The sequence below is a fragment of the Pholcus phalangioides genome, unplaced genomic scaffold (genome assembly GCF_987345545.1).
Source record: "Pholcus phalangioides strain wild (caught in Gottingen) unplaced genomic scaffold, Ppha-v1.0 ptg000003l_1, whole genome shotgun sequence".
NCBI lineage: Eukaryota > Metazoa > Arthropoda > Arachnida > Araneae > Pholcidae > Pholcus > Pholcus phalangioides.
The window spans coordinates 35,072,028-35,084,197 of record NW_028301596.1 but is presented as its reverse complement, the minus strand read 5'-3'; the positions used below and the strand labels follow the sequence as shown (position 1 = coordinate 35,084,197).

At 34.9% G+C, this 12,170-nt stretch overlaps 1 protein-coding gene across 1 annotated transcript; it reads right to left on the bottom strand.

The window, feature by feature from the left end:
• Positions 1–2,435: 2,435 nt before the first annotated feature.
• RpL28 (ribosomal protein L28) lies at positions 2,436–11,868 on the bottom strand. The gene is made up of 5 exons (XM_089247554.1): positions 11,798–11,868; positions 7,818–7,912; positions 6,407–6,530; positions 2,708–2,826; positions 2,436–2,565 (listed from the first exon to the last, which is right to left on the bottom strand). The coding sequence occupies exons 2-5, from the start codon at positions 7,902–7,904 to the stop codon at positions 2,479–2,481; spliced, it is 417 nt and encodes a 138-aa protein (XP_089103680.1). The 5' UTR covers positions 7,905–7,912; positions 11,798–11,868; the 3' UTR covers positions 2,436–2,478.
• Between the last annotated feature and the right edge of the window lie 302 nt (positions 11,869–12,170).

Genomic DNA, 12,170 nt, shown 5'->3' with positions numbered 1-12,170 from the left:
TTTTTTTAATTTGTAACTGGGCGAAATGTGTTTTTCTTTTGAGCATATACTAATCATTTGATAGTTTGTACCACTAGTATTTAAAGTTATCTATAAAAAAAACAAAAACTTTATAGTGAAATCTAGCTACAACGATACTCAATATAACAATAAATCTACAATATTTTTTAGTCTTATTTGGAAATTAATATACTCTAATTTTAAACTCTTCTCAAAACAACAATATTCTTTATTACAATAAATCCCTCTACAATATTTCTTGATATTTTCAAAACCTCCATGATATTGTTTTATATATCACTCAAAATCACTGACATATTTTTGATTCCTCACCAGTTTTTGTTTTCAGGGTGTGTTTAACCTTTAAATGCTTAGCTTTGCATATATGCAAAGAGTCTTTTAAACATTCATTGCTGCAGCCAGTTTAACGATAAAAATTCAGAACTGCCTTTGCACATATAAGCTGAGGTAATTTTCTTTCCATTCTATATTTTGAATTGGCGGGTAGTTGTCTCAATTAATGACGACTTTTTTTGATGCAGAACGTGTGCCTGTGATTTCGTTAAAATGTTTTTTACTTTGAAGTTTGCAACCCAATTTTTTTTTTTTCGTACTATAGTGTGAATCACAAAGAAGGTAGTTATATATATTTGGAATATAACATTACTTTGGGAAATTTTTGAGGCTCTACATGGCCTATTTAAGTGCGGTATTGCACTATAAAAGCTTGATAACTCCTTTTACAAAACTTGAGAAATGCAACCAATAAGTGTATTGCTTATATTCAAGCGCATGTAACTGATAGGCTTATTGGGGTTTTTTTTTTTTTTTTTAAGTTTTGTAGATCTCTGATGAAATTTTTGCAGTGTAATCCTGGCCTAAACAGTACAATTTGAGAATTTTTTTTTAACTGACTTTTCTGGCTTTCGATGAGTTTCAATTATAAAAAAATTATCAACTTGAGAGTTAATAAAAAAATATATACATATTTGCATTATTTTTACCCTCTGAAAGTATTAATGAACGTGCTGTGAACCTGTTTTCTGTACAGCACACAGAAGTGTGCGAGAAACTACTTTACAGGATAAAAACCCTGAATTTTATTCACTAGTCGGACATTTCTGCTGTGAATAAATACTTACAAATGTATTTTTAGGCTGTGCCCATAGTGCGGCAACCAAGAGGTATGAGAATAATGTATATTAACAGTGAAAAGTTGTACTGTTTTGTTGTAGAGAGAGGCCCCCCCCCCCCCCATGAGGTGTGCAAGGTTTGTTTTCGTCCCTAACCTCTTATCTGCTGATGGGCCCTTAAAAAAAACAGCTGTGGTGATAATCATCAGCCCCCTTACCCTTCAGAACCCCTCTGGTCATTTTATCTTAATCTCTTCCTCCACCCCATGTAATTTTTTTCCTTCCTAGTCATAATTCTCACATATTTGTCCCAGTATGCGCAGTCTTATAGTGGTACTATAATTCAGAATAGATCACATAAATTTGGCAGTGACTGATGCAGTTGCTACATATTTTAACCTAAGCATTTCCTGGACCATGAAATTGCTACAGTATTCTCTCCTACAAGTTGCATGCTACTGAATACTTTTTTTAAAAAAAGCATAAGATTTACATCTGACTAGGACAGCAAATCTCTTCTAGAACATAGAAGGAAAAAAAAAAAATCTCTTCTATCCACAACAATGAATGAAAGTACTCTTTTGATAATCGCATTGGCCAGCAAATAAGTTATACATTCTGAGCAATATATCTAGACTTGTTCCCCACCTTCCTTTCTTCCAGTACTTTATTTTTTACAATATTGTTGGCCAAAGCCTATGCAATTCATTGGGACAGATATTGTTTGAATAATGTGCAAAGCAACTAGCAACAGTGTGGGAGAGTTGACAATAGAACTGGGGAGTTTGTTCCATTCACAAATGGTATGAGGAAAGCAAAAATGGTTTTTATTTTAAGGGAATGATAGTCAGATGGATGGATTGGCTAGAATACCGGAAGTATCAAAGTTGTGATGACCATAAATCTTATAAAACAAGGTGAAGAGTAGCAAGGGGGAGATTAAGTTTGGACACAGACGCAAAGAACGACCGGCAGTTGTGGATTTATTTTGGATTGATTCAAGTTTTTCAATGTGTGTGGGGATGTTTTTTCTAATTGATTACAGATCCAATTAAATTATCTTAAAATTTATGAATTCTCTTACTTATTGTTTTTGTCTGACTAATATTTAATTATGGGGGTTTTTTTAAAACTCAAAAACAAATCTGAAAAGGAAGTTAATATTTTTTAGCGTTACTTTTTTGAAATTTGTAAAAAAGATTCACTTATCGATTCTAGCCGCAGCAATTATAAATTGTTTCCCCTCGACTGAATTACTGGGAACCCTGAAATATAAATCCAGCATAACAGATCACTCAGACATGTGCAAACGTTTTGTTTAATTATACAATGAAGCAGTTACAAATCATTCAGGTTTCTTCTTGAATGTTTTTTTCTTCAGCACGACAGGCCTCTGGCTCTTCAACAAAGCACTTGCTCGCCTCAATGCAGTCTGAAAAATAATTTTTACAGAGAAAATTAAAGCATTAGTAAAACAAATGTTTATCTAGCTTAACATTTAGATGTTGCAGAATATTTCTCAATAACACTGAAATACTAAATTTACATATGAAGAATATACAATGGTTAATTACCATCTTAAGGTCCCTCCTATAGTTATTCTTGCTAACGAACTTCTTGATCACAGTCATGGTTCGTCGCCCATGCTTGGTCAAGGGAATACGGTTAATATTCCTTGCTGGGCGCTTGGAATCTGTGATAAACAAATGCAAAAAAAAAAGGTTTTAAAAATTCACCACATAGATGTAATTAGCAGCATTGTATCTAATTAATAACAGCTGCTTAACAAAAAAATCAGTTTCTAACTGCATTAGTATATCTAGAGCAGTAGTGTCAGTGTAAAATTCTAGTTTCTTATATACACCCCTCATTTTCTATTATTGCTCTTGTATACAGTTGCCTGATGAACAGGGTTGTCCCATATTCTAATGTCCGAAATGTACTGAAAGATATTACAATTTTTTTCACTACTATTATTAGGGTAGGATTACACTATAAAAGTTTGATTAAAAAAATCCTGGCCTTTTGAGTGAATATTTTCAGTGATTTATTATACGAGCTTGAAAATCTGATAAAGTAAAAAAAGTCATTTCGGACACCTCTGTATCTTGGATAGTTTTGAATGGAACCAACCATAACACCATGTCCACAGCAATGTACCTATATATCTTGGACAGCTTTTAATACAACCATACCTGTCCAACAGGGTTTGCTGTATATAATAGGCTAAACGTAAATCAAAGAAAGAAAACACATTCACAACCATGTTTTTTATAAGCACTTTTTACACAGACACATCATTTATGATCTACTTTCTAGAACTTTTTTTAGGGGGGGGGGGAGTGTAAATATCTCCTTTTGCATGGTTAGTTGGGGGGGGGGGGGGAAGTGTCAGCTATTTTAATGACACGTAAACCCAACATAGAAAAGAGAAATAAATATTCAGGATTGGTTTTCTTGAGAACAAACCATGCGTGGTTATTAAGAAATCTGGGGCTGGTACCCATACTTCCCATGTAAACAGGGATTTTACAAAGTGATGAATGATAAAAGGAAACTTTATTTAAATGTGCACATTTCCCTTTATTATGATTTTTTGGTAGCAAACCATATTGTCGCCTCACCACTACAACTAGATTTAAAATTTTGAGAAAATATTTTGAGTTTACACACTGAATGAAGAGTGTATTTAATACTAGCTTGCACGTTGCTGCGATCTCAGAAGAAAGGAAAAAAAATTCAAAAGAAAACTATCCCAGAAACCTTCACGGGAGTGTACTCAACAACTTCCCAAAGTTTCATGGCGATCGGATGAATGATGTAGTAATGCATAAAGGACAAACAGACATACATTCGTTTTTATACAGCAATACATTCTATAGCAGTACATATGTGCTTTGAGACATGAATGCGAGCTGCTCTTCCATTTCAAAAAGTCTGTCCACAGACTAACAACACAATGCCAACATAACATGAAAATTCAAGCATCACTGTTTTTACTTCAGAAAATAAAAGATAGATGGCAGCACACACATGAAACAAGCTCAACCTGACAGCATAAATACGTTAGGGCTACATATATACTCAGAACATACATTCTGACATGTGTCGATTTGTTAGAAATTCTGTAGAGCAGGGGTTCTCAACCGGTGCTCCGCGGCGACTCCAGAAAAATATAAATCTGCAAATTTGATAGATAAATAAATAAAAGAGGCATACAGGTTCTCTCTGCCATAAAAATTGTGTACAAAAAAAGGGCTCCGCCATAAAAATTATATACTCGATAGGGCTCAGCGAGTCAAAAAAGGTTGAGAACCGCTGCTGTAGAGGAATGTATATGAGGTGCATGTTCGGTTAAGTAGTAGTAGATATATGCTAATTCGGCACATATCAGACCAGTATGTCTCGGATTATTGAAATTGCCAGATTACTAGATGTCAACTGAAAAAAAAAAAAGTCCATTCAAATAAACTTCTGCACAGACATACACTATCTCCTCACATTCTTCTATGCTCAAAGAAAACCAGCTTAAAAAATGACAGATTGTTGAGCGTCGAGTCTACTGTACATAGAAACAAATAATTTTGCTTAGACTTGTGTAATAGACTGCCTAGTTGTGACATATCAAAGGGTTCCTATCGATATAAATTAATTTTCATCCCATTTCATCACAAAATTGTTGACGTTGCATTATTGGATACTGTAAATTGGGATGACTGGGGGAGCAACTTTAGGAAGCAGATTATTTTCTTTCTAATTTCCAGCAAAATGCCATGTGTTTTATCCGTTTGCTGCTACCAACAAACGCAAAAATAATCTGCTGCCGCAAAGTTGTATTCCCCAGGGAATTCGAAAAAAAAAAAAAACCCTTGATGCATATACAGAAGACTAAAATATATCGTAATTAACCTATAAAAAAGACATCAGATTTTTGAACAATAATCAATAATAAAAAAACTAAGAAACAGTTGATGACGCAATGGTTTGATAACTGGACTTTTCTGTGCTTCAGAGAGAACTTCATTCTCCAATACTCTTTATCTAGCCTGATTTACTCTTAATTTCAGAGTTAAATGTTGAAAATAACATGCATTATCCCAAATTATTACTCTTAACCCTTTAAGTGGCATGGTGGGAATCGCTAAACCCCTTTCAGAATGTCGTATCTTTTTGAATTAAGCAGGCCTTCTCCCGATTTTTAGCAGGCGCAAAGTAAGAGGTATAGAGAAAAGTAATTTATTGAGAAATCAACTTACAAAGTATCTAGGCTTGTCAATGCTACAATAAGAGGCCTTTAAGGAGGCAAAATATCTCGTCAATGCCGCTTAAAGGGTTAACATACCATACGTGCGAATTCCCAGACTTGGAAAATCTGTAGTTTATCACACGAAATGTTTCTCACCAAAGTATACTCTGGGTTACGATTTGTAACGTGCTATCACAACTCATTCGTCAATATTGGCAGTGGATTTGACAGCTAATAAATTCTCACAACATTTTTGTCGTATATTTCAACAATTATTCGTTTGTTTTGGCTACTTGATCTGTAGACTACTAAAGTCAGATATGTACACAGCACGTACAATATATGTACGTGAAAATTTTTGAGCAAGAATGGTTAAATAAGCTAAAAAGTTTTTTTTAGATCAAAATGTTGAAGTTAAAAATTTTTTTATCCTAACTTTCAGTAACTGCACACTCATTAGTAAATAACATATTCCGATATACATATGCCTTTTTTTCATCCTAATTCTGGAAGATTCGAAATATTTTTGCACAAAACTTTTTTCTTTTTTATTAATTTACAGATGACGGAATGGAATTGTTGAACTGCATAAGTACATGTGTAAGGCATAAATGTTTAAAAATTGGGAGGGAGTGATCAATGAAACCTCGCTTCTTGAAATCTGCTTAAGTTGATAGGCTTATAAATATTTTGAGTCAAATTGTTGAGGTTCTATTGTATTAGGTAACAATTACTGATTTTCCACACTTGAAATCTTGATTTCCCACGTTTTAATTATGAAAATGTGATCAGCCTGGAATTGCAAGGACAGAGTATTTTCTTTAGGGATTTTTCATTCAAGCAATTCCCCATAAAATGAAGATTTTTATGAATTTCTCTATAAAGGTGCAGAGATCTAAAAAATCTGATTTCCGACAGGAAGATTTTAATAAGGCTGAAAAATCAAAAGCATTGGCACCTATGACATTCATATTCACGCTTAGTTACAAAAGAAAAAATCAAACGAGAAGCATCATTGAATACTCACATTTCTTCTTCTTGAACACCAGGTTGACTCCATTGTTAGATGGGTGAGGTTCAATCATGATGGCTTTCCTTTGTATTATACCACAATGTTTTGGAGAGTGGACATTTTTCATGTTGAATGGATCCTACAAAGACGAATGAAAAGGATGTGTATGTATATAAACAAAGCCGACAGGTTCAGGACTGTTTGAAGCCCTAATTCACATCAAAAAAGTTATGAAATTGTAGAAACACCAGAACTATGGAAGAGGTCATTCTGACCGCAAAGCTATTTGTGATTACACCTAAGTATGAGAATTGGCAGCTAACAGATGCCATGGATACTGAAGTCATTCATTAATAATACAAGGAATATTTTGACAAATAGGAAAAAAAAATTCATGCACCAACCAAATTTCAAGCATGAACATTTTCTTTAAAAAAAACTACTAAATTATTGTTTTTAAATTTTCGGGGACTTTAATGACCTTACCATGTTAAAACACATGGTCACAAAAGCATAAATAATGGCATTCTCAGACACCAATTTAAGCAATTAGATACAGAAAAGTTTAGGACCCTAAAGCAGAATGTTTTGCATGGTTCTGCAATGAGCCCTTTGGTGATTGGAAATGTTCTGCGGCAAAAATCCCCATAACATTTTCTGTACTTTTTCTTAAAATTCTTCCAGATTGTTCTGGAGTAGCACTAATTGTTCTGCGACATACATCACAGATTTCGACACATTCTGCTGTGAGGGTTTAGGAGAGCCAATACTCGGGGCTGGACAAATCCCAGGTGCTTGGTGATAAGAAATATGGTCAATAAGAAATAAATATTGGCACCTGAAATTTATAACAGCATATCTGCCAACATATAAAAGAGGAGTCATTATGCCCCAAAGGTAGAAAAAGAAGCATTTTTTACCTTTTTCTTAGGGTGAAATTTTTTTCGGCACTTGGATCACTTTTCAGTTTGTGCAGCAGTGCCAATACTGATTTCATATTAGTCATGACTCATCTTCTATTTGCAATAAATTGTGATATTTGCATGAATTTTGATTTAACATATTTTTATGAAGGAAATGTCAGCCCAGGCATTTATCATCTTGTGTGTAATTATATTTTTCCATCGGAACACTTTGGCCATGAGGTGGTATGCACGAGGTCATTTAACCAGTTATAATGACCTCATGTGACAAGTGTGTAAGAGTAGAGAGCAGGTACTTAAATTTCTTGCGGCTTTTCTGCGGCAGTGATCCTCTTCCATGTTGGCAGAGATAGGCTGATATAAATTCCTAACATTTTGCGCTCTTCTGAGACTCCAATTTGGTAATACCACAAAGAAAATTTCAGGCACTAATACCAATTTATTTGCCCCCATGGTGGCCTATGTTGGGTTTTGTGAACTTCTGGTAGAAAAACTGTACTTACTGTGCTGAAATGTTTCTTGACTTTCCTTTTCTTTACCAGAAAACTGGAACAATTACGGACAATCATCCACTGGAGATCAGATGACATTTTTACACCTAAAAATGGGAAATTTTACTAAGAATTAAAAATCAAAAAAATTTGGAATGATTTATGAAACAACTTCACTTATACGTGCCATCATTGCATGTAGTACTGTGATTTCCATTGTATTAATAAATGTTTCAGCAACCTTTATAGTTTCATACCATCTAGGACATAGTCTCCCAACCTTTTTCGTCCCATCGCCCCTAATCCATAGGATCCTATGTTATACCCATAGCTTCTACCGCCCCCCTGGAACTTTCCATCGCTCCCAAGAGGCCGTTAACGCCCACGTTGGGAATCACTGATCTAGGACATAAGTTGGCTATGTCCCTAGGAGACATGCCCCCGACATTAACCTTATTGTTAGATCAGACAAACAAAAACGCCACACTGTTTTGGAAATTTTTCACCTGATGTTTACTCGGTGTACAGAGGAAATATCACTTCCGTATCTATTCTGAGAATGCATGCACATAAGTGATGTTGAGGAATTGATAAATTAAATTAAGAATTTGATTAGCATTCACTGCTAGTACAGTTGGTAGAGTGTCAAATCGGCGGTGGTTGATGGTTCAAATCCCGCTCATATATATCACTAAGAATCCCCCCCCCCCCACTTACATCTTTGATTTTTCGGATTACAGCGATTTATTTTTCTTTGTTTTTCTCTCATATATAAAGCTGATATTAAGCATTCAGTCATCCCCAAAGCAGAATGTTATGGCACTGTTCTGCAACGAGCTCTGGCTGATTGGAAATGTTCTGTATAAAGAATCAGCATAATGTTTTTTGCACTTTTTCTAAAAATTCTGGTTAATTTTCTATAAGTGTAGTCAGCGCCAACTTTCAGAGTTTTTTCAAGGCAAAATTGGCAACTTTGATAACCGAATCAAGGTTTTGCAAGTTTTGGCAACCCTTTATGAAATCATATTAATTAACCGCATATTTTGCCAACACAATTTTTTGTGTATAATTTCTAGTTTTCGCTCTTCCCGCAGTGGTCGGCTGAAGTTGGTTTTCTGTGGTTCCCAACTTCAAGGCGCGAATGCGAGCTGATCTCCCCGTTAAAAAGTCTCGCCACAGAGAGCAACAGGCCTACACACGTTACAAATATTCAATCATTACACTTCACTCACAATTTGAAGTATAGATGGCAGCACTGAAATATCATACACAACACTAGCTACACACTCAGACTGTTAGGTGCACTCACTTTGTTCCAGACTGCCACGAAGCTGGGCTGGAAGAGATCTCGGCAATGGAATAAGTCCGTTGGCAGAGACCCTAGCGTTCATTCATTCCCTCTTCCCGCATATTTCCAGTGATTATTGCACATTACCACATATTAGATTGATTTCATGTAATAAATTTTTTACACAATTTTATGTGTTCTTTTTCAGCCATCTTGAATTGACCACCACAAAAGCAGAGATTGCTTGTCGCGAGAAAAATTTGCCACGTTCATGGAAAATTAATCTAAATTCTTCTAGATTCTTCTGCAGTAGCCCTAACTTGGAAGCCAGATTGTAGCATGAACACGAATATTCAGCACAAGTTGACAACATAAATATGTTAGGGCCAAGCATAAACTCAGAACATACATTCCAGCATATGGCGATTGGTTAGAAATTCCATAGAATGTGTACGAGGTACATGTTCGGTTAAGTAATAGTAGTACTAACTGCCTGTGACGAACGTCACAGATTTCGACATTCTGCATTCAGCACAAGTCTCTTCATGACAATCAATCCATTTTTAATTGCTAGGATCATGATGTGCTGAGATGGCAATGCAGTGGGCAAAACACTGCCACTGGCCTTGATAAAATGAAAGTGAAATTGTATCATACTAATTGGAATATAGATATACAGTCAATGCTTGATATAACAACCCCCCCCCCCCCCATTTGAAAACGGACATTATAGTGGGAAGGTTGTTATAACAAGCATTAACTGTAATTATGTTTTATAATTTTCAAAAGATATGGCAAGCCAGTGACAACTTCATAAAATCTGACATTCATCGAACAAACACCCAGTGCATGTCTCTAACATAATCGGTCCAGGGCATATCGATGTTTAGAAAGTAATTAAGTTTTTTTTAATGAAAAGGAAAGACTATTTTCTTATAGTGAATAAATATTTTATTGAATTATATATTGTCCGTTCTGGTCCAATTCCTTTTGCCATCTTTCTTGCAGTAGCATGATTCCACGCTCATAAAATTTTTGTTTGCTGGCAAAAACCTGATCCAGGTGATTTTTGACCCCATTTGAAGCAAAGGTTTTACCGTCTAAAAAATTTTGTAGGGACCGGAACAAATAATAATCAGAAGGTGCCAGATCTGGAGAATATGGTGGGTGTGGTAGTATTATCCCATCCAAGCTTTTGGCGAGTTGTATGAGGTCTCGCATTATCTTGGTGGAACACTACACCTTTTCTATTGATCAATTGTGGCCTTTTCTGTTCAAGTGAATCATTCAATTTGTCCAGCTGATGACAGTACACTTCAGAATTGATCATTGTGTTTTCCTGTTTGTATCAATTAATGCCTTTGTCTTCATCAGCTTCAACTGACCTGAACGTGATGCATCTTCAACATGAAAATTGCCGGATCGAAATTTTACAAACCAGTTTTGGCACTGGCGTTCTGTCAATACATCTTCTCCATAGACATGGGATAATTTTTTTTTTGCTTGAATAGCATTTTTACCTTCTTTATAGTAGAAAAGTAAAATATGCCGAAAATGCTGCTTTTCACTTTCCATATTTGAAAGGGCACCAACCAAAAACTACTGCGTAGAATCAAACTTTTTCACAAGTAAGCCTTGCTATATCAGCTGTCAAAATATATAATAATTATGCGGCTTAAATGTGAGGTTGGCTGTGAAAAAATACAATTAAGTCCTCTGTTTGAAAAAACAACATTACTTTCTGAACCTAATAGTATGCCAATATAGAGTTTTAGTTCATTTATCATGTTTATAACCATTGGCGATGTCAGACACATTTCTCTGCCCATATTACATGAAGGAAAAGGACTTCGTATTATGCCGAAATGAACTAAAAAAAAATCTCCACAGGAATCCAACCACAATCCTCTTGTAATCTGGGCAAGTGGCGTTAACAATGGCTACAAAATGTATATTTCGGAATTAGAAAATGATAAAATGCGTCACGATTTATAGGATAGTACACTAGCCCCGATTGAAGAGGCTCCCAGTTCGATTCGTTGCATTATCAGTGATTGTTCACATCAGCGGTCACTGAGAATAATGTTTCTGCATGTAAAACCTCCAACTTTGCAAGAATGGTATTCATTCCGTGCAGCACTAGCAAATGATACCGCTGTCTGTGTATATACTAACAAACATGCCATCCAAAATTTAACTGAATTCACATACTTAGCAAAACTTGTCTCAAATGAGGAAGTATGTATTGTAGCTCTGGAGGGAGTTTATAAAGAAAAATGTCTGTCAGCATGAAAGGGAAGCTTCTACCCAAGAATTAATGAACCATGTTGGCCTACTTTTTAGTGAATATAAACTAGGCTCCATATAAAGGCATTTACCATGAAAGTATAATGAAAATAAGCAATTATGACAACGAAATTCATCAACTGATTAAAATTCGTCCATTTATTAACTAACTATCCCGTCACGAATTATTTTCAATCAATGAAAACACCCTAACCACGTTTTACGTTTCTTATAACCTTTGGATCATGTGGTTAAGGCCTAATTACCTCGCATTGAGACAAACGTTGACATTAAAATTGTAATGAAATCAATGTAACGTGTTATCATATAATTATCACAGTTTATTAAAAATATTCTTTCGTAGAAGAATAAATGAATACCATTATACGATTCATTGCTATTTACTATAGTAACTTACTTGTCTTTTTCCACGTGAATAATATGGCGGAGACGGCACCAATGGGAGTCAGTATGCATCAAGTGTTTTACTTCACTTTCAGAAAAATTATTTAAAAATTATATTTTCTCATGCAATCATTTATCTGACCATACGTACTGATGCAAATAGTTTTTTTTTTTTTTTTTAATTTTCTGCAAACTACTTGTTGTTAATGAAACCATTTAATATGTTATTATATATGTCGAATATTGAAATGATGACTAACTTTAGTGAATTTCCAAGTGATAAATGACAATTTTATGTCTCGTTCTTTTTTCGATGAAGTATGGTCTCACAATGTATTGATATGAACATCTAATGGAAACGCAAAATGTCACCTGTTGATAGAAAT

What these genes read in the sequence shown, in the direction of transcription:
- RpL28 (XM_089247554.1), bottom strand. Translation starts at nt 7,904, where the DNA reads ATGTCATCTGATCTCCAGTGGATGATTGTCCGTAATTGTTCCAGTTTT. An exon ending in GGTGTTCAAGAAGAAGAAAT is followed by an intron (nt 2,827 to 6,406) that starts GTGAGTATTCAA and finishes TGTTTATCACAG; the next exon opens with ATTCCAAGCGCCCAGCAAGG. An exon ending in ATAGGAGGGACCTTAAGATG is followed by an intron (nt 2,566 to 2,707) that starts GTAATTAACCAT and finishes ATTATTTTTCAG; the next exon opens with ACTGCATTGAGGCGAGCAAG.